The 23,637-nt window shown below is 43.3% G+C and overlaps 1 protein-coding gene across 1 annotated transcript in view; it reads right to left on the bottom strand.

Annotated features, from left to right (window-relative positions):
* The window catches only part of LOC137371989 (xin actin-binding repeat-containing protein 2-like), a 129,165-nt gene that overhangs the window by 32,848 nt on the left and 72,680 nt on the right, over positions 1 to 23,637 (bottom strand). Inside the window, exons 3-5 of the mRNA XM_068035206.1 lie at positions 21,597 to 21,733; positions 15,436 to 15,540; positions 2,106 to 2,216 (exon numbers count right to left, since the gene is read on the bottom strand). Coding sequence (XP_067891307.1) covers positions 2,106 to 2,216; positions 15,436 to 15,540; positions 21,597 to 21,733 — 353 coding nt within the window. The remainder of the gene's footprint in view (positions 1 to 2,105; positions 2,217 to 15,435; positions 15,541 to 21,596; positions 21,734 to 23,637) is intronic.

Here is a 23,637-nt window from a genome sequence, read left to right on the forward strand (position 1 = left end):
CCAACCACCCTCTGGGTGAAATTTGTTTTCCTCAAATCCCCTCTAAACCACCTGCCCCTTACCTTAAATCTATGCCCTCTGGTTATTGACCCCTCTGCTAAGGAAAAAAGTTTCTTCCTATCTAATCTATCAATGCCCCTCATAATTTTGTATACCTCAATCATGTCCCCCCTCAGCCTTCTCTACTCTAAGGAAAACAACCCTAGCCTTTGCATTCTCTTTTCATAGCTGAAATGCTCCAGCCCAGGCAACATCCTGGTGAATCTCCTCTGCACCCTCTCCAGTGCAATCACATCCTTCTTATAGTGTGGTGCCCAGAAGTGTACTCAGTACTCCAGCTGTGGCCTAACTAGCGTTTTATACAGCTCCATCATAACCTCCCTGCTCTTATATTCTACGCCTCGGCTAATAAAGGCAAGTATCCCATATGCCTTCCTAACCACCTTCTCTACCTGTGCTGCTGCCTTCTGTGATCGATGGACAAGTACACCCAGGTCCCTCTGACCTTCTGTACTTCCTAGGGTCCTACCATCCATTGTATATTCCCTTGCCTTGTTAGTCCTCCCAAAATGCATCACCTCACACTTCTCAGGATTAAATTCCATTTGTCACTGCTCCGCCCATCTTACCAGCCATCTATATTGTCCTGTAATCTAAGGCTTTCCTCCTCACTATTTACGACACTACCAATTTTCGTGTCATCTGCAAACTTACTTATCATACCTCCTGTATTCACGTCTAAATCATTAATGTACACAACAAACAGCATGGGTCCCAGCACCGATCCCTGCGGTACACCACTGGTCACAGGCTTCTACTCGAAAAAACAACCCTCGACCATTACCCTCTGTTTCCTGCCACCAAGCCAATTTTGGATCCAATTTGCCAAATTGCCCTGGATCCCATGGGCTCTTCCCTTCTTAACCAATCTCCCATGCGGGATCTTATCAAAAGCCTTACTGAGGTCCATGTAGACTACATCAACTGCTTTACCCTCATCTACACATCTAGTCACCTCCTCGAAAAATTCAATCAAGTTAGTTAGACACGATCTCCCCCTGACAAAGCCTTGCTGACTATCCCTGATTATTCCCTGCCTCTCCAAGTGGAAATTAATCCTATCCCTCAGAATTTTTTCCAATAGTTTCCCAACCACTGATGTTAGACTCACTGGCCTGTAATTACCTGGTCTATCTCAGGTCCACCAGCCGTCACCGCTCCTGTCTTCAGGTAAGACTGTTTAGATGGGGATGTGTGGAAGTGCCTGGAGTGGGAGGGATGAGTGAAGCTGCAAGTTGTGTTGGTGTGAGGAATGTTATACAAGAGAATACTGGGAAGGTCAGAGTGTGGGGTTTAGCACCAGAAAGTGTTATGCCCCCACCCACCTTTCTAGCCCTGCTAAGGTCCTTGAACCTCTTTGGGCTCTGTATCCGGGTTTGAGGGATCACATTCCTGCTGCTCACTTCCTTAGCCTCTTCCATGCATGCTTGCTCAGCTTGAGAGACTGGCCTTTTGCTCCCATCCTTGGTTGCTGTAGCCTCAGGAATCCATATCCAGTTGAGCCATTCTGACCCATGTCAGGGTCCCTTTAGTTATAAATCCTTCCTTTGACAGATTTGACGAGCCATACCACTCACCCTCACCACCACCTTCTTAAGGCAATTAGGGATGGGCAATAAATGCTGGCCTAGCCAGCGATGCCCACATCCCATGAACAATGAAAAAAAACCCTCTTTGATTGGTCAGGAAACCCGGAGGCAGGATGCCATGTCATCGCTTAGTTAAAAAGCCACGGCAAAGTCCGCTGCAATTACCAACGAGTTCCTGATCCACCACACGTCCCGCCATTTCAGAAGTGGACTATCAATTGAAAATTTCGCCTATTAACTCAGTTTCTCTGTCGACAGTTGCTGCCAGACCTACTCACATTTTCAATTTTTATTTCAAGTTATTGGTCATACAGTTTTACTCAAACACAAAGTGAAATCATTGGAAAATAACAACAGTTTTTATCTAATTCATAACATTAAGTGTTAAAGATAGAACCAGGTAAATAGAATTTACATTTAAATAACTTTATTCAAGTGTTGTATTGCACTTATTACCATTTCCATTTGGTAGGACAAAAGCTGTTCAGTTGTTGATGTTGGACCATTTCCCTGATCGTTTTTTCTGGTACTGCTGCTCACTTTAACTTTGCTGGTGCTTGTCGCATCCTGAAAGAAGTAGGTTAACATAGTGTTAGTTACATAGAGTCATTTATGGCATAGAAGAAAGCCCATCGAGTCCATACCAGTTCTCTGTGGAGAAATCCAGTCAGTCCCACTCCCCTGCTCGATCCCCGTAGCCCTGCACATTTATTTTCTTCAAGTGCCCATCAAATTTCCTTTTGAAATCATTGATTGTCTCTGCTTCCATCACCCTCACTGTCAGTGTGTTCCAGGTTATTACCACTTACTGTGTAAGAAGGTTCTTCCTCATATTCCCCCTGCATCTCTTGCCCAAAACCTTCAATCTGTGTCTCCTAGTCCTTGCACCATCAGTTAATGGGAACAATTTTTCCTTGTCTAACTTATCTAACCCTGTCTTAATCTTGTACACCTCTATCAAATCTCCCCTCAATCTCCTTTGCTCCAAGGAGAACAACCCCAGCTTTTCCAACCTAACTAAAATCCCCCATACCTGGAACCATTCTGGTAAATCACCTCTGCATCCTTTCAAGGAGGCTCGCATCATTCCTAAAGTGTGGTGACTAGAACTGGACGCAATATATGTAACATAAAAATTATTCACCCAGGTAAAGCTTGGCCTTTAAAAAGATGTTTTTATTCATGACATCAGTCCAAAAAGATTTGCTCAGCATGACAATCAGTAGCACTAACTATGCCTAAAACAAAATAACAGAAAGCCAAATAACTTATTTTATGCAAAACTAGAGCAAATATGTGTAAAATGTGCTAACATGCACAAACACACAGTTTATTAAAGTTAGTAAAGAGGTATTTCAGTCATCTTACAAACAAGTAAAGACATTTATATGGCTGCAGGGATTACTGGGCTGATTCAGCAGTACTTTGCATTAGGAAAGCAGGTGAACAACTGGCTCAGGGAGAACACTGAACTGAGAGCGAAGACCTTTTACCAATTCATTTTCTGACCTGCAATTATGCACCATGCATTTTAGTGAGGGGTGGTCCTTATGCATATTTCCTACACAAGCCTCATCAAGGCCCCCGGATTGAATGCAAACATATTTAAATGTACAAAATAAAAGCAAAATACTGTGGATGCTGGAAATCTGAAATAAAAACAGAAAATGCAGGAGATGCTCAGCAGGTCTGGCAGCATATGTGGAGAAAGAAACAGAGTTAATGGGCCGGATCTTGCTCCCATCCTGACGGTGGGTTTCGTGGCAGGGTGGGGGTGGGGGGAGGGGGGGGGTGGGTGCCAGAGAATTGGGGCAGGATCATCTGCCACGGAACACGACGCTGGGATTCCTGCTTTTGATTCTCCTGGGGGCGGGATAGGCCGATGATAACCTTCCTGCCCAGAAGCCAATTGAGGCCCTTAAGTGGCCTATTGACAGTGAATTAAGGGCTGCTTCCAGTCGCCACTGGGATCTTACCAGTGGTGGGGGGAGCCTCCACCACACGGGAAGGATGCCTTGTAAAATGAGGTGCCCTCCCTACAGGTTTGTGGAGGTGTGTCCCTCCTTCGTGGGCAATTTGTGGCCCACAGAGGACCTCCCCCAGGAATAACCGTACCCCGCCTGGGAACCTCTCCACCTGCACCGAATGCCCACCCACCCAACCCCTTGCCGGGGCCTTCAGGACTGGCTCCAGCGACCCCGCCTCACCTACCTCTTCTCAGGGGTTCCACCACTGGGCCTGGGTCCAAGGCCTCTGCAGCACTGGCAGTGGCCACCGCTGCTGGTGGCGCTGCCTATACTGCTGAGCTGCCAGCCGTCAGTTTGGCCGGCGGCTCTTGGGGGTGGGATTCCCATCTCTATAATGTCTTTAAAGGGACGGGGATCCTGCCTCGTTAAAGTTTGACCCCAAAAGATTGGAGGATCTCTCTGGGGGGGCTGAAAAAATGCAAAAGCAGTGGTCCCCCTGCCTTTTCTGCCTGGTACTGGGAGCCCTGCCTCCTGCACAAAATCCAGCCCAACATTTCAGGTCAATGACCTTTCATCAGAACTGGCAAAGGTTAGAAATATAATAGGTTTTGAGCAAGTGAAATGGAGGATGGGAAGAAGAACAAAAGGGAAGGTCGGTGATAGGGCGGAGGGTGGGAGAGATTAAATGACAAAGATGTCTTGAAACAAAAGGCAAAGGGAGTGGTAATAGTTGTAGTCAAAAACAAAGCACTTATCCAGAGAGAGTGTTAATGGCAGAATAATGAACTGCTCGGTCCAAAAGCAATAACATGGAAAACAAGCTTAAGGCCGGGTCGTGGTCTGAAATTGTTGAACTCAATGTTGAGTCCACACGGCTGTAAAGTGCCTAAGCAGAAGTTGAGGTGCTGTTCCTTGAGCTTCACTGGAACACGAAAGCAGGCCGAGGACACAAATGTGGGCTTGAGAACAAGGTGGTGAATTAAAATGGCAAGCAACCAGAAGCACTGGGTCATGCCTGCGGACTGAATGGAGGTATTACCAAAGGGGTCACCCAATCTGCATTTGGTCTCCTTAATTTAGGGGAAACCGCATTGTGAACAGCGAATACAGTATACTAAATTGAAAGAAGTACGAGTAAATCGCTGCTTCACCTAGAAGGAGTGTTTAGGGCCTTGGATGGTGAGAAGAGAGGAGGTAAAAGGGCAGGTGTTACACCTCTTGTGATTGCATGGGAAGGTGTCATGTTCTTTCTTTGCCAGTCTTATTTTCCTCTTCACCTCCCTCTCAACTTATTGTATATGGCCTGGTTCTCACTTGAAGAATTCACCTGACCTACATCATACACCCTCTCTTTTTGTTTCGACAATCAACAAACTAGGAGTACATCATTCTCACATATTGAAAGATGGACAGAGTGGTTAATATGTAAGTACTACTGTTTTCTTTCAAAGATTTGCTTTTGATAGTTCAGCAATCAGGGCAAATAAATTAGTCTATTATATTCCACTCTGTGCCAATTTGCATGTATTATCATTTCAAATAGTATGTTTCTGAAAGTAATAGAAATTGCAATTTCATCTGAATGGTTGAAATGTAAACAGCATGCAAATTACCCCTGGGTTTTCAAAGAACCTTTAATTTGATGATCTTGGGAACAAAGGCTACTTTGCTTAAGCCCAAATCCACTGTCTGTAGTTATTAAAACAGATCCCAAGGAAGCACTTAGACTCAATATTTAATAATCACCTTCCTTTGGGGTTGCATAATGAGCATGAAGATCAGTAGTCTTCAAGTAAAAGGGCACTAGTGAGTGGGTAATATTTGGACCATGATAAGCACACTTAATTTAGTTTGCATATTGAAATAATACTTTTGCCATTATTTTTAAACAATACCTTCACAAAGCCTACATCAATTAGGGGAAGAGAGAAGTAGAGTTGGAGAGAACACAAGAGTTTTTCGACTAATGAGGCTGAAGAACTGGGTATGTCATAACTGAGGCCTTACAGAATTACAGGCCGGTAAGTTTACATAAGCACTTTCCTATAGAATTATAAATTATTACAGCACAAAAGGAGGCCGTATGGTCTGTCGTGTGCATGCCAGCTCTCTGCAAGAGCAAATCAGCTAATTCCATTCCCCTCCCCTTTCCCCGTAGCCCCACACATTTTTTCATCCAATCCTCATTTGAAAGCCCCAATTGTACTTGCCTTCACCAGACTCTCAAGTAGTGCATTCCAGATCCTGAACACTCACTAGGTATAAAAGCTTTCCTAATGCTGCCACTGGTTCTTTTGTCAACTGCCTAAGGTCAACTATCACAGTCTAAGGAAAAGGGGTATTTTAGGACTGAGATGAGGAGAGATTTCTTCACCCAGAGAGTAGTGAACCTGTGGAATTCTCACGGAAAGCAGTTGAGGCCAAATCATTAAATATATTCAAGAAAGAGTTAGATATAGTTCTTAGGGCTAATGGGATCAAGGGATACGGGGAGGAAGCGGGAACAGGTTACTGAGTTTGGATGATCAGCTGTGATCGTATTGAATGGTGGAGCAGGCTCGAAGGGCCAAATGGCCTACTCCTGCTCCTATTTTTCTATGTTTCTACCTTAAATTGATGTCCTCTGGTTCTTGACCCTTCTGCCAATGGGTCTGTCTACTCTGTCTAGCACCCTCATGATTTTGAACATTTCTATTAATTCACCCCTCAAACTTTTGTAATCTAAGGAGAACAACCCCAGCTTCTCCAATCTATCCTGGTAACTGAAGTCCCTCATCCCTGGAACCATTAACGTGAATCTTTTTCTGCATCCTCTCTAAAGCCTTCACAGCCTTCTTAATTGGCAGAATTGTACACAATACCCCAGTTGAGGTTGAACCAGAGTTTTATAAAGGTTCAACATAACTTCCTTGATTTTGTACTCTATGGGCTGAAGTTTGTGCTGGAGGCAGGGTCCAGGCACTGGGCGAAAAAGGTGAGGGGATCCCTGCCTCTGCCTTTCCCTACACCCCCCACCAACCCCGCCCCCCCCCCGCCCCCCACAACCCAACCCCACCCCACCCCACCCCGGAGCAATCTACTTTTTTTTTCAACGTTTTAGGAGGTGGGATCCCCATTCCTTTAAAGAGACAAGGATCCCGCCTCCAAGAGCTGCTGGCCAATCACAGGGCTGGCAGCTCAGCAGTATCAGCAGCTCCACTGGGAGCGATGGCTGCTGCCGGTACTGCAGAGGCCTCTGACCCAGGCTCAGCACTGGAACCCTGGAGAAGAGGTAGGTGAGGCGGGGTCACTGGGCTCAGTCCGGAAGGCCCCAGCAAGGCGGGGTGGTGGGGGGATCCCAGGGGGTGATTTGGTTCCTGGTGGGAGACCTCCATGGGCTACAAATTGCCCATGAAGGAGAAACTCCTCCCAAGCCCACAGGGAGGGTGCATCGTTTTACAAGGCATCGTCCCCACGTGGCAGAAGCAGCCCCACCCCACACCCCCCACCCCACCCCACCGCCGCCCCTGGTAAGATCCCAGTGGGAAAAGGGCCTTAATTGGTCCTTAATAGGCCACTTAATACATCCAGTAGTCATAGAGTCATAGACTTATACAGCACAGAAACAGGCCCTTTGGTCCATTGTGTCCGTGACGGCCATCAAGCACCTAACTATTCTAATCCCATTTTCCAGCACTTGGCCCGTAGCCTTGTATGCTACAGCGTTTCAAGTGCTCATCTAAATACTTCTTAAATGTTGTGAGGGTTCCTGCCTCTACTACCTCTACAGGCAGTGCATTCCAGATTCCAATCGCCCTCTGGGTGAAAACTTTTTTCCTCAAATCCCCTCTAAACCGCCTGCCCCTTACCTTTAATCTATGCCCTCTGGTTATTGACCCCTCCGCTAAGGGAATTAGTTTCTTCCTATCTAATCTATCAATGCCCCTCATAATTTTGTATACCTCAGTCATGTCCCCCCTCAGCCTTCTCTGCTCTAAGGAAAACAACCCTAGCCTTTTCAGTCTCTCTTCATAGCTGAAATGTTCCAGTCCAGGCAACATCCTGGTGAATCTCCTCTGCACCCTCCAGTGCAATCCCATCCTTCCTATAGTGTGGTGCCCAGAACTGTACACAGTACTCCAAATGTGGCCTAACTAGCATTTTATACAGTTCCATCATAACCTCCCTGCTCTTATATTCTACGCCTCAGCTAATAAAGGCAAGTATCCGATATGCCTTCCTAACCACCTTATCTGCCTGTGCTGCTGCCTTCAGTGATCTATAGACACGTACACCAAGGTCCCTCTGACCCTCATTTTACACAGCTCCATCATAACCTCCCTGCTCTTATATTCTACGCCTCGGCTAATAAAGGCAAGTATCCCAATATGCCTTCCTAACCACCTTATTTACCTGTGCTGCTGCCTTCAGTGATCTATGGACAAGTACACCAAGGTCCCTCTGACCCTCTGTACTTCCTAGGGTCCTACCATCCATTGTAACCAGTAGTGTAATGATGCTCTATTGTTTCTTAACTCTAACCAAATAGATTCAGTCCTTGATTCCTCCAGGACATCCTCTCCCTCATAATATTGTCCTTAATCATTACAGCCACCCCTCCTCCTTTCTTTCCTTCCTTGTCTTTCCTGAAAATTTAGTACCCCGGCCTGCCCTTATTGAGCCTGGTCTCCATTATCACTACAACATCATATTTCCATGTGGCTATTTGTGTCTGCAGCTCACCAACCTTACTTAACATGTTTTGTGTGTCTACAAACATGTACTGTAAACTTAATTTAGATTTTATTGAATTACCTTTTAGTCCGACTCCACCAAATACCTTACTATTGCGTACTCTCGTGCTATCTGCTTCTCGCAATCCTCTGTGCATCTTCATAATGCTGCATCCTTGTTCCCATTCCCCTGCCAAGTTAGTTAAACCCTCCCCAACAGCAAGAGCAAACCGCCCCGTGAGGACATTGGTCCCAGCTCTGTTTAGGTGCAACCTGTCTGGTCTGTATAAGTACCACCTCCTCCAGAACTGTCCCAATGTCCCAGGGAATTATGTGTCCACAATTACAATGGAAAAAATGACACAGCAAAGACAATTATTAATAAATTATCCAATAATAAAGTATACTTGATATATCATCAGAGTTTGGCTCTGACATTCCTAGGGCTGTGAATTGGGAGTTCCAGCACAAAAGAGGTGGTAAAGGACCTGCAGAAAATCTAGTAGGAACTGAAAATGCTGGATCTGTGTCCTGGATATATTCACCAGGAATTCCTGTTGGGTTGTGTAGCAGTTTTGTCCACCCCACTCACGGCCTGCAATCAGGAAGGAGACAGAGCTAGCAGGATGGCAACACCCAGCAGAATTCAACTACTCCATCTTCTTTGCCTTAAGTGACCCAAATTTAAGAAATGATATCCTAGCATTGCAGGCAGCTCAGAAGAGGTTCACTAGTCTGATTCCTGGGATGAAGGGTTGACTTATCAAGAATGGTAAACAGGTTAGGCCTTTATTCATTAGAGTTTAGAAGAATGAGGGGTGATCTTATTGAAACATAGAAGATTCTAAAGGGGCTTGACAGGGTAGACGTTGAGAAGATGTTTCCACTAGTGGGAGAATCTCAAACTAGAGGACATAGTTACAGAATAAGGGGACACTCATTTAAAACTGAGATGCAAAGGAATTTCTTCTCTCAGAGGGTAGTGAATGTCTGGAATTCTTTACCCCAGACAGTTGTGGAGGCTAGACCACTGAAAGTATTTAAAGAGGAGGTAGATATATTTTTGAAATATCGGGGAGCTGAGGGCTATGAGTTGCTGACACGAAAGAGGAATTGAGGTCTGGAGCGGATCAGCCATGATCTTATTGAATGGCGGGGCAGGCTCGAGGGGCAGAATGGCCTACTCCTGCTCCTATTTCTTATGTTCTTATGGATGCTGGCAGGCACTAAGCTATCTACAGTGTTGTCGGGGCATCTGCCTTAGCTGAGGGAATTGCGAGAGCATATTAGTTGGTAGTACAGGCTGCAAACTTTAAAAAAAGTGTTTATGTGTAAATTTTTTAATTTGTGCTTTGACTCAGGTTGTGTTCGCCAAAATGGTTATTTAAATTTAATACCCTCCTCCATGACCCATACTCAGCATTCCTTATACCGAGCATTTCTAGGGTGCAGATGTCAGGAAATAATTGGATGGATGTCATATTAAGCTACTTTTTTGTGCTGTTAAGAGTGAGGAATGTTGACCAAGGCACCAGAATTCCCAATATGCAGTATGGTGTGAAGTTCTGCCCTGGGAGCACTGAAGCTGAACATTTACCCAATGTGTCCTCATGCCATTAGGCATTTTATCCAGTTTTAAATTTATTGTCATTTAATACATCATCAAGGTGAGTATATAAAATGATCGTGCTGTATGCACCCTAACTATGACAAAGACCCACTTCTGCAATTGCAGATTTTGTCCTTCATAGAATAGTGCCTGATGAGTATTTATTTAAGTCCAAGTTATAAGTTATTGGGTTCTCATTGTTAGGAATTTGCTTTGTTCGTTGTAAATATAGTACATTTTTTTATAATAGAATGCATGCATATAGGCATCTAAATGTAACTGTTGTTCCATTTGTAAAAATACAATATGGGAATTATAGTTTTCTAAATAAATTGCAATGTATAAGAAACATTCATACTACATTGCTGACAATGCTGTACAGTATATTATAAAACTCGAAGGCGATTAATATTGATGCAAAAATGTTAAAGCAGAATAACAGTGCTTATTTGTTCAGGTTCTGTAAATAATAGGGCAACTGATAACACTTATAAATGCAGTAAATAACACACATCTCAAAGGAAATTTACATGTTCTGAGTCTCCTTCTCCACCTTTAGGTCTTCTCTTAAGTATCATTACTCAGTCATACAACAGTTCCTAGCCATTCTGAGTAAACCACTAGGTGGCGTGCAAGATCAGTCAGGGCTGGCACTTAGATTATGGTTCCCTCCCAGTGAAGCAATAAATGGCCTTCACTTAAAGGCACAGACTAGATTGTAAGATTGGTAAGGATTGGAACAGTAAACATGAATCAGCTTCCAATTACCTAGTATGCATTGCATTGGAAAATTAATGCATATTAAAACTATTCTGGCCTGATAGCTCAAGGAAAAATAAAATGCAAAAGTATGATTTCTGGCATACAACTAAACTTAGCAAAGCAACTGAATATGGATTTTTTTAAAATGCTTTTGAAAATAAATCTTTAACTTCCTGACATCAAAATAAAACTCAGCAGAGTGATGCATAAAAAAGAATCTATCACATTTCAGGTTAGAAAACATCACACAATCCTACACCTATACTAACAGTCATGTACTGTTGCTATGGTCAGTCTGATTCAAATATGGATTAGACAAAGAATGCCAATCAGACACATTCTTCCTCAGGCTTTCTCATTTTTTTTTTGCCTTTAATTCCTCCAATTAAGATCATTTTGCCCAGCTGGTCTCTTTCACCTCTGCCTCTATGATCAAAATACTGCTCTCAGTTCTTGCCCTTATAAGCAAATATTCTTTACCACTCTTTTCAGTCCAGTCAAGTCAAGAGTGAGAGGATATTGTAGTAATCTTCGAGATCAGTGCCCACAAACCAGTATCTTGCCTTCAAGCTTTTTTTATGGTAATCTGTCTGAGTCAGGCAAAGAGCACAGTAGTGGTTTCTATCTATACAACAAAGATCCTATAGTGAGACAAAATGCTACACCAAGAGAACTTGTTGATAGCAGCGATCATGCTTAATTCACTGGAGAAAAGGAGGGGGACGGTGGAAGGGGGAAATCTGTGATGCCAACTTCCTACCCCCCTCTGGTAAGGTGTGAGAGGCAGGCATGTAAATGAAGTGGGGGTTGGGGGTGGGGAGGGTAATCACCGCCCTAGTACCTCATTTTGCTGACAGTTCAAAAGAAGGGTATCCAGTCCATCCTCTATCCATACCACAGCACTGAGAGTACCAAAAAAAGTAATGAATGAAAATCTTTGGTGATACAGATGATGGTATGCTATCCTGCCTTATCCTCCTCTGATCTTTGATCATACTGTCCTAATCCCCCACTTCTGTTCTTTTTGCCCAGTTACGTGGCTTGCCCTTGTGTGATTTTATTCCCACATTTCTCAACAGTCTGCACATCTCTACCAATTGCTTCTCATCTCTCCCTTGCAACGTTCAAAGCAGCAAATAAGGTACATATAAATAAAATTGGAGGGGAAACTAAATTACGTGGCCCAGTAAAATAGATCTGGGTATGGTGAGAAACTATTGTAAGGCTAAAGGATGATGTGAGGAGATAATTAGTCAAAATTGGGCTAATAAAAAAGGGGGGGAAAGTAAGCAAAACTGTGTTGAAAATATATTGTAAGGCAGTAAAGGAATGACAACAACTGGACTAATAGGCAGCACAAGAGAAACAGCAGTAAATCAAAAACACAGACAGTGTCTGGAGTCAGTGAAGGATGACCAAAATGCATCTTGAAAAGAGAAGTTGATTGATGAAAAACTGTGGCTGATCCAGGAGGCTAATAGTTGAGCTCTTCCTTGGAGCAAGTGACCAGAGTCATTTTTCCCATTTTTGCTTACTTTTTGTTACTCAATGCATGTGTTTTACTTGGCTATTTCTCAAATCCCTAATAATTTTTGGATGGGCTCCAGTATGACACTGAGTCAGATGCAGTGAGGTTTTCATTTTTGCTGGGAACAAATTCCCATATCGTTACTGAACTCCAGTATTACCATGGTTGATATTAACATTAAGTCAGAAATGGGGATGTTCACTGATGGTTGCAGTGTTCAGTCCTATTCGTAACTCCTCAGATAATGAAGCAATTTATGCAGACATGCAGCAAGACCTGGACAACATTCAGACTTGGGTTGATAAGTGGCAAGTAACATTCACACCACACAATTGCCAGGCAATGACCATTTCCAAAATAATCTAATCATCTCCCCATATCATTCAACAACATTACCATCACTGAACTCCCCACCATCAACATCCTAGGGGTTACCATTAACCAGAAACTGACAGAAACGGCCCCAGCTACATAAATACTGTGACTACAAGAGCAGGTCAGAAGTTGGGAATTCTGCAGTGAGTAACTCCTCTCCTGACTCCCCAGAGCCTGTTCACCATCTACAAGGCACAAGTCAGGATTGTGATGGAATACTCTCCACTTGCCTGGATGAGTGCTGCTCCAATAACACTGAAGAAACGTGACACCATCTGGGACAAAGCAGCCTGCCTGATTGGCACCATTCATTTCTTCCACTGCTGACGCAGAGTGGCATCTGTGTGTACCATCTATGGGATGCACTGCAGACGCTCACCAAGGCTCCTTCGAAAGCACCTGCCAAACCCACTACCTCTATCACCTAAAGGAACAAGGGCCACAGACAACTGGGAACACCACTAACTGCAAGATCCCCTCCAAGTCATACACCTACCTGAAATGGAAATATATCACATTCCTTCTCTGTCGCTGTGTCAATATCCTGCAACTCCCTCCCTAACAGCACTGTGGGTGTACCTACACTACAAGGACTGCAGTGGTTCACAAAGGCAGCTTACCACCACCTTCTCAAGGGCAAGTAGTGGCCTTGCCAGCAATCCCTACATCCCATGAATGAATAATGGAAACATATTTTCCCTTTTGTTTGATATAATTAGTCCTGGTATCCACTCGACAGGTAGGGCAAGATTCGGTTTCTCTAGTGGGTTGGGTTCTTGGCTCCTCATGTATAAGGGCTTCGTTTGACTAAAATTTCTTTTCTCTCTACAGTTGGTCTTTGTGCCTTTGTAAGACAGCTAGAAAACTTTTTTTTCCAAATGGGAAATGTTGCAAATTCACAAATCACTGGGGTGACCATTGTACCTAGCCTGCCAGTAAGAAAAATGAAAATTCAGTCTTAAAAGCCACATGATGTAACTATGATGGTGCTTCTTAGCAAACACTCAGTTATCCTACTGAGCCATTTTATTGCACTAAAAATCATAGTGAAACAATGGTCAGGAAATTGTGACTGGGCAGCACAGAAACTAAAAATTCTGGTCACTGGCTGGAATCTTACACCCTCCCCAGGAGTGTGCTGGAGGTGGGAGGGGGTGTAAAATCGAGTATAAGATGGGGGGCATGGTTCCTGTCGCCTACCCGCCCTCACTGCCATTTAACCAGTGGGGGGAAGTGGAAAGCGACCTGACTGCCCCAGCCCAATTGAGGCCCTTAAGTGGTCAATTAAGTGGCCCACAGAGGGCCCCACCCAGTGGCACAACCGCCCCCACCGGACCACCTCCCCCTGCGCACTCAATTGAAGAAATAGTGTCATGGCACCTTATATGTCCACCTGAGAGGGAAGGCGAAGCCTCCTTTTTAAGGTCTCATCTGAAAGATGGAATCTCCGACAATGCAGCACTTCCTCAGTACTTCACTAAACTGTCAGTCCAGAATATAGTCGGGATTTTATGTGGTCCCTTGAGGCAGGGTCAGAGGCAGGGGTGCACAGCGTATCGCGACGGGTGGCGAGGGGCGGATGGCCCGTCACCAAGCGATCATCCTGGGGGTGGGATAGGCTGACAACGGCCTTCCCACCCAGAGGCCAACTGAGGCCTTTGTGGCCTATTAATGGCCAATTAAAGGCCTCTTGCCAATGCCGTTGGGATCTTACCAGTGGTGGACGGGACCTCCGCTACATGGGGAGGGTGCCATAACACGAGACGCAGTCCCTGTGGGCATGGGGGGATGTCCCTCCTCCATTGTCAATCTGTGGCAAATGAAGGACCCCCACTGAGCACCACTTTACCCCGCGGGAGCCCCCCCTCCCACTAGACTGCACAACCACCCCCCCCCCCCCCCGCACAACCCCCTCGATGGGCCTTCCTGACCGGCCTCGGTGACCCGCCTCACTTACCTGAGGTCCGGGGTTCCAGCACTGGGCCTGGGTTCAAGGCCTCTGCAGTACCGGCAGTGGACACTACTCCCGATGGCGCTGCCGCTACTGCTGAGCTGCCGGCCATCTGATTGGCCGGCAGCTCTTGGAGGCGGGATCCCCGTCTTTAAAGGGACAGGGATCCCGGCTCCTGAAACTTAGTTTTAAAAAGACTGGAGGATCGCTAGGGGGTGGGGGGCACGAAAAGGCAGAGGTGGGTTTTCCCCCGCCTTTTTGGCCTGACGCCGAAAGCCCCACCTCCAACACAAAATCCAGCCTGATATTCCCAAGTCTCTGTATTGGGACTTCAATCCACAACCTCACCACAACCAGTGGTGAGAGCAGTACCACCGATCAATGCTGCCATTTAAATAAAGGGAACACTTGATATCTGAGTCAGTTACTAGGGGACATAGGTTTAAGGTGCGAGGGGCAAAGTTTAGAGGGGATGTGCGAGGCAAGTTCTTTACACAGAGGGTGGTGAGTGCCTGGAACTTGCTGCCGGGGGAGGTGGTGGAAGCAGGTACGATAGCGACGTTTAAGAGGCATCTTGACAAATACATGAATAGGATGGGAATAGAGCGATAAGGTCCCTGGAAGTGCAGAAGGTTTTAGTTCAGACAGGTATCAAGATCGGCGCAGGCTAGGAGGGCCAAATGGCCTGTTCCTGTACTGTTGCTGTACTGTGCTGTACTGTTCTTTGTTCTTTGATCCAAAGAGCAAAGTTTTCAGGATCTTAAGAAAAGTCTAATTACTTTGACAATTTTAAAATATAACCTAACAGCAATTATATCAGGTGTCAGCTGAAGTATGCAGCCCACATTGATAAAGTCAAGTTTCACAAGCGCAGCTAATTACCTGTACAGATCGCTGCTGGTAGTGAGCAGCAGTGCTATGTGATTCAAACTGTTTCTTCACGCTTGCAAGGCCTCCTGGCAAGGCTCGAGCTTCTTCTTCTGGAGCCTGACAAAATTATGACAAAGAAATATTATGCTGTTTGAAATCCCTTTGATAACAAAAATGCTACTAAACCCTGAGAATCTTAATATATTGGCCCTGTGTAACTGGTTTGTTTTACCAGTAGGTTTTATAAGACAATGTCGAGCAAGGCCACTATTAACAAAAAAATTGTATAACCATGTACAACAAGGTATTTTAGTTCATCCAAACTGGAATTCTTAATTACAGATTCAAACCTGGTACTGCAAAAGTTCCTTCTCCAACTATATGGGAAGGGGTTGGGGGGGCAGGGGGGGGGGGGGTAAGAAGAGAAAGAGACAACAGATAGACAGAGGAGGGAAAAAATAAAGTCATTCTGGATTTGGTAAGCTGAAACATTTTGCATTCACCAGTTTGAATGCAATTTGCAAACATTCATTTTGCTTTAGTAACAATAATTTATTAGCAAAAAATGTTTAATATAACAAAATACAAATTTGTTGACCTCAGATTATTGATCAGCACTTTGAATATTATTAATATTACTATAGCTTTGCAGAAATTCTAAAAGGAATTAGAGTCAGAAAATTACCTGAAAAATCTAAAACTTCTAAAATTTGATTTATCTGGAAAACATTGAAAACTTTCTTCAACACTGCTTCCCCCACCCCTTCATCAGTGTATGCAGGATAGTATTACTGATTTAACATGCAGTGATTTATGTTGTAATCAGACGATACACTGTTTTTGATTACCAAAAAGCAACACAGTTAATATATCAAACTACTGATGAAGACTGTTGCTTTTGTTGCCATGCTTCACTTCACATAATTCTTTCCAGTTTGGACACAAACAGGGCAAAATTCCATATCAGCAGGAGTGCAAAATCATACACCTCGCCTGATATACTTTTCCATGACCTCCTTCTGAAATCAATATCTGGTACATTAATGGGCATCTTTTGAAGTTGAGGGGAAAAGCAAATTTTAGAGGCAGTGTGACAAAAGATTATGGTGTATCGAGTTTTTCCCTTTCTTAGTCTGAGAATACCTGGTACTGACACTGGTAACAAATGCAGGAAAATATCCTATTCAGCATTAACATTGCTCACCTTATTGCTATTTGATAAAAATTTTCCAGTACTGAATGTTCAGTCAGGGTGAGGTGCAGTCTTTAAACTGTGCCATCTTAACTTACAGCACCAGTATGAATCTTTTCATTTCTACTGGGTAAACATTAAACTTATTGATGTTACCAGCTATTACTTTAGCTTCAACAAATTCCATCAGTGCTTCAGCTAAAATGTCACATAACGCATTTTACCATTCCTCATGAATTTTGATATATTTCCATATTTACAAAGAATCGGCAAAAGATTGGCATTGATAATTATATCAATAGAAATACAAATGTGGGAAAACAGGTAATCTTAAAATGGCACAATTTTCAGCAGTCAACTTTTGCACAGAAGTCTATCAAGTTCATATAAACTGTTAAAATGAGATTGCAGTCAAATGTATTCCAGGTGTTATAATATGGTTAAGTGAATTCCCCATTGATCACCACCTCTTCGGCAAATAAACAAGAACTGCCATATTTCCAGAATCCACCAGTCTAGATAACTTATTTTTATTGCACAGGTACAAAAGTGCCTTTCCTTAATTGCCTTGTGATACTGGCAGTCCCCAGCTCCCTCCTCATTCCCTAAGTTAATGAAGAACAGCAACAAGGGAGCAGGAGAGTAACTGGATCTGACAGCAGCCAATCACACTGAAGAAATGCCTATACGCTTTAGCTCATGGGATCAACTTCAACTCAGCACATGGTAAATATTCCATGCATTGTCCACTGACATCCCACATTTATCAATCTAACTGACAAATACATTGAAGAAACTCAAAGTATGTCTGGCAGCCTATGATACAAAATAAACATCCCTTCTAGTCAGCTAAGTTTAGCCCCCTGCATGTTACCCATCAAGGAACAAGGCTATATGGGTCTTAACAATTTGTTGGAAAAGAAATGACTACAAGTTCAAACTACTTATAGTCATTATACACACGCAAAGCAAGTTGGAATATCTTGGCATCACAGAAACTTATTCAGAGGTATAATACAAAGGCATCTTATCCTTGAGGTCTGTTTAATTGAGAATGAAATGTATGGCGTATAAAGAAACATATGATTACAAATGATATGGAAGGAATATCATTTGTAATCATAAGCTTCTTGATATGCCATACATTTTATTCTCAATTAAGCAGACCTCAAGTATAAGATGCCTTTGTGTTATACCTCTGAATAAGTTTCTGGGAAATTAGCAAACAGTCATAGTTACTGGCAGCCGGATGACCACAGATAAGGAAACTGAATCATCAGTATGGTCAAAAACACAATTTAGCCACACCTTAAAAATGTTAGCTGAGTTAGGTTTTGTGCATAGTGTGGATGTTAACCATTTTTTATCATGCAGTTGTGTTGTAACTCATGCATCCATAATCCTGATGTAAATTGGGGGAACAAAGTAATTTTTTTTATATTTTAAAAGAAAGCTTGTGTTATGGTCATCAAGGTGGGAAATGTTGTTTCTGCATCAAGCCACACAGACTCCCAATTTACATAGTATAGGATAACTGTATTTACACTGCAACTTTAATATCAGTACTGTGCACTGTGGGTATGTGTCAACTGAAAGCTTTACTGAATCTAGCTCCTCGCTGAAATTGCCCCCAAACTCATATCACTCAGAAGACTTACAACGAATAGAGACCAGAATATCTCATTGGTTTAGGTTGGAGTCAGACTTATCAAAAAGGTAAAAATGGCAATGTTTTAACTCCTTATTGCACCCTAATTATAATGTTGTATTTTGGTCAGAAAATCTCTTCAAAAATAAACTTTTCAAAAATTTTAAAACAGTAAGCTATGGCAATATATTGGGATTCTGAAGCTCTGTAACTCAGATAAAGACATTCAGAGTGTGACATACTAGCCAGATGAGTACTGAACTTGCTTAATGAAAAAGATTTAATAGCTATAAGGTTGGCTTTATATTTTGAACTTGCAGTCACCAGTATCTTCATGGGTCAACACATCCAAGTGATCACCACTCTCAGCCTTCAGGTAGGGTTATCTGCTGAAAGCAGAACTTGGATGAACACAACTATTTTGCAGCAAAAGACTGTAAAGATAATTGGAAGTCTGCAGGTCTTAATTTTTTAAAACATATTTGGGGAGTAAAATGCTGACATAATGGGGGTGAAATTCACCTTGGGCATTACTACAAATTGGCCAATAGTGAGTCAGTAGCCTGTTTATTACTCTGCCTAATTCTCATTTCCATTAAAGTGGATGACCTTACACTTCCACACATTGAACTCCTTCTACCATAATTTTGCCCTTTCATTTAAATGCTTTATGTCCCTTTGTAACTTCCTGCTTCCATCTACACAACTTACTGTGCCTTCTAACTTAGTTTCATCTTCAAACATGGATATGCAATTCTATATTCCTTCATCCAAGTCATTAATATATGTGATGAAAAGCAGTGGCCCCAGTACAGATCCCTAGGAAACACCATTTGTCACATCCTGCCAATCATAATATAGTTCCTTTATCCCTTCTCTCTGGCTCCTACCTTCCAACCAATTACTCAGGGTGTAAAATGGGCTGCTAATTCATTATTACCTATTTTGCCCACAACTAGGGCTGGATTTTATGCAGGAGGTGGGGCTCCCGGCGCCGGGCCAAGAAAACAGAGGGAACCCCACCTTTGCAGTTTTTCAGATCCCTGGAGGGATCCTCCGGTCTTTTGGGGTCAAAGTTTAAGGAGGCAGCATCCCCGTCTCTTTAAACACTTAATAGAGAAGGGGGATCCTGCCCCCAAGAGCTACTGGCCAATCACAGGGCGGGCAGCTCAACAGTATCAGCAGCGCCACCTGGAACGGTAGCCACTGCCAGTACTGCAGAGGCCTCAGACCCAGGCCCAGCGTTGGAACCCCAGACCCGAGGTAGGTGAGGCAGGGTCGTCAGGGCTGGGCTAGAAGGCCTCAGTGAGAGGGGGGTGGTGGGTTGGGCATTTGGTCCAGGAAGTGGGGGGTCCTGGGGGGGTACCAGTGGTTCCCAGTGGGAGTCCTCCGTAGGCCACGAATTGCCTATGAAGGAGGGACCCTCCCAAGTCCACCGGAAAGGTGCCTCATTTTCCAAGGCATCCTCCCCGCGTGACGGAGAACCTTCCACCGCTGGTAAGGTCCCAGCCGCAGTGGGAAGAGGCCCTTATTTGGCCTCTGGGCAGGAAGGCCGATGTTGGCCTACCATGCCCCCAGGAAGATGGAGTCCAACAGTCCCGGTGTCCGGTTCCATGGCGGCCACTACACCTCCGATTTTCCGGCCCCCTCCAAACCACTGAACACGATGTTGGGCTGGGAACAAAATCCAGTCCCTAGTTTCACCCCCAAAAGCTTAGCTCATGTGAAATTTAGGTATGGCAGTGCTTTATGTAGAGGCATAGCTCCCAAACATGTTAAGATCAACCAGAATTGCTCAGTTATAAATATTTGAACAGAAAGCAGCTAATTAAGCATCCAAACTCCTCCAACTGGTCTCATTTCTAACTCCAGCAATGTATGAGTCATGTATTGCACAACTGTATTTGCAGAAATTTATCCCTACTTAAAAGATTTACTAGAGCTCACAATGCAAAACCTCCCACCCAGAAAGGAAATAACCATCCCTCATCACAATAACAGCAACTTACATTTATATAGTGTCTTTAACGTAGTAAAATGTTCCAAGGCCCATGCACAGGAACATTATAAAATAAAGTATGACACCAAATGACACAATGGAAATATGAAGACAGATGACCAAAAGCTTGGCGAACGAGGTAGGTTTAAGGAGTGTCTTAAAGAAGGAAAGTGAGGTGTAGAGACAGAGAGACATAGGGAGGGTATTCCAGAGTTTAAGCCGAGGCAACTGAAGGCACAGCCATCAATGTTGGAGTGATTAAAATCAGGGATGCACAACAGGCCAGAACTAGAGGAGTGCAGACATTCTGGAGGAGATTACAGAGATAGGGAGGGGCAAGGCCATAGAGCGACAAGGATGAGAATTTTAAAATCAAGACGTTGCTTGACCTGGAGCCAACGTAGGTCACCGAGCACAGGGGTGATAGGCGAATGGGACTTAGTGCAAGTTAGGACATGGGCAGCAGAGTTTTGGGTGACCTCAAGTTTACGGGAAAGTAGAATGTGGGTGGCAGCCTGGAGTGCGTTGGAATAGTCAGGTCTAGAGGTAAGAAGATATGAATGAGGCATGAATCACCTGTGAAATCCCTTTGAGAGGATTATTTCCAACTCAAATCAGGTGGTCTGATCATGACAAAGACCCAAAGAAAGCACTAAAAGTCAGGGTGTGACAAACACAGAAAATGCTGAAAGTACTCTGCAGGTCTGGCAGCATCTGTGGAGCAAGAAACAGAGTTAGAAAGTCATCGACTTGAAACATTAACTCTGTTTCTCTCTCCACAGTTGCTGCCAGACTAGCTGAGCATTTCCAGCATTTTCTGTTTATATTTTTGATTCCCAGCATCTGCAGTCTTTTGCTTTTGTTGATTGTGGTATACTTTTTTCTTTCAAAAATTTCTGTCAAGATAATGAAATGTATGTAACTGTTTAAGTTTAAAATCTGGATAATGTTTGGTAAATTTGACAAAATGAAGCCTTTCACTGTATTTGTTGCCCATAAGTTAAGATAAAGACAATGCAGATACAGAAAGCTTCCAATAATTTCAAGCAAGCAAAATCAAGAAGGTGTTTTGTGCCTTATTCTAAATCCCAAACATGGCAGACAATGAGCTTCTCCTCTTCTACCCTGCACTTCCACCAAAAAAAAACCCAGAATTTGTCCAAGCTCTACAATTATTGAGATTCAAGTTAACCATGTTTCTATTCAAGCTCATCTACTGATCAAAGGGAAAATATATCAGTCTTCAGACTATACAAGCAAACACTGAAGCACATCTACATTGAAATATGACAATGATCAGTTTTTTTAAAGAAACTAGTAAGATTGCTACTTACAGCAACTGAAGGGCTGCTACTCTCCTTCTTAGAAACAGCTGCTTGATACATGGCCAATCGGTCCTTAAGTGAGACAGTGTCCTGGATATCAAGAGGCACACTGTCAGCCTGGCTAGGCTCATCAGATACGACTGCAGCTGGAAATGAGAACACAACTGGATTTCAAGACTTTATAGTAGTGGCTCATTAGGTTTCAGAGCAAGGTGCGAGATGTACTGTCATGAATCACAATGCTAACCCTCACCTCCCATCCCCTCTCCATTTGGGGAGAGGATAGAATAAGTTAAAAAATCAAATGAAGAGGTAGGAGACTCATTTTATATTATAACAGAAGTTCCTTGAGGATGGATGAGTTGTCTTTGTGGTTAATTTTCTATCAGTTATCATTGTTTTACACAAGGTACTATTTTGCAAGGCATAACAAAAATATCTCCAAGCAACCAAGCATAGAAGATTATGGAATCAAGAAAGAGCATCCAAGCAACAATGGAAAATGTCTTGCAGTTATTGAAATGTACTGGGGGTGGGGGAGACTCCAATACAGGGGAAAAAAGCAACATGGAAGTAGTTTACATGTAACCTTTCAATCTTACTGTAGCTCTGAAATTTAATACATCCCCGAATGTTTTTATCTATTGTTGGGTTTAAAGCTTCCATCCAAAGTAAATTTTTACAATAGTTTTTAAAACTATATTAGTGCACAAAAGCTGACCAAAGTAGTCACTTTTTATAGAGATTTATTAGTAGCTTTGGTACCTATTTACCCTGATCAGTCTGGGATGTTTCCTCCTATCCACCTAGTTTTTTTAATGTCAAATCTTACTAGCAGGTGCCACAATAAATGCCATTTCAATACGAAAACTTCTTTTTTGCTACAGCCCACAATGAAGGAGACTTTCCACTAGCAAATCATCAGTTACAGGATATGTTGGTGACCATAACATTCTCAAATACAAGTGAGGCCAGCAAGCCCAAGGACTGGTATGGAATACTTCAATAATCCACCCTCCAGACTTATCCATTTGACTATAAAGGCACAGTTGAAACATTTCTGATGTTGGTTCAGGTTTACCTGGCTTGAATTCCAGGAACGCATGTTTTCAAACAACCAACTGTGATTGCTTCATAGTCTAAATTTTAAGAGTCCATCTCTGCTGGTGGCAAGGTATCTCACTGGTGCACACTCGGGAAACTGATCCAGTGTTGGGTGTAAAGCAATGTGCAGTTACCTAACTTTAAGCAGAGGCATGGATCAGGCTGCTATCTCTCCAAATGATGCCACATCTAGCTCGTCTAGACTCTGACAATGGATATGTCAGAAGGTGATCAGAAACAGCCAGCGGTATAGTTCCACACATCACCGTATCACTTCAGCTTTATTAAGCTTCATACTCAATTTCAGATATTTAAGTTTTGCGAAGACTGGGGTGAAGGTGGAGTTGCGAAAGGGAACCTAAGGTGGAGGCATGTAACTGCTTCTGTAGAAAAGTGTATTGGTGGTGTTTTAGGAAAAATTAAATAGATATGCAACTGTATTGGATGTTTGTGAGGAGGGTTCTCAATTTGGTACTTCAGAGCATCCTATACCATGTGTTCTGTGGACAGCAAAAAAGATTGCTTGGTGCAAAGTGATGCCAACCCACATCTGTTCCTCCCCTATACACTTCTACAATTTTGCTCATGTTCTTTGAATCTTGTGCATACCCTGCCTCAGGATTGCACACCATCAACATACATAGAATTGGAAACTTCATCATAAGGCCATAAAATTCAAGTCATTTTAGAAAAACTAAACAATGCTTATATTATAAGATACTGTGTGTAATAGTCTTGTACTTGAGTGCTTGCATGTGAGTGAATAAAAGTAGAAATATACATTTTGAATGGCTCTTCCATGAGGAGATTGTCCTTAAGCAACGAACATGGCAGCCCATGAATGAGTCATTAAATACATTACCTCAAGGACAGCATCTATAAATCATTTTGTGGAACGCAATGCAATCAATCATTCACCTTCAACCCCTCAGCTTGCTGGTTAATG

This window comes from Heterodontus francisci, chromosome 7 (genome assembly GCF_036365525.1).
Source record: "Heterodontus francisci isolate sHetFra1 chromosome 7, sHetFra1.hap1, whole genome shotgun sequence".
Classification (NCBI taxonomy): Eukaryota; Metazoa; Chordata; class Chondrichthyes; order Heterodontiformes; family Heterodontidae; genus Heterodontus; species Heterodontus francisci.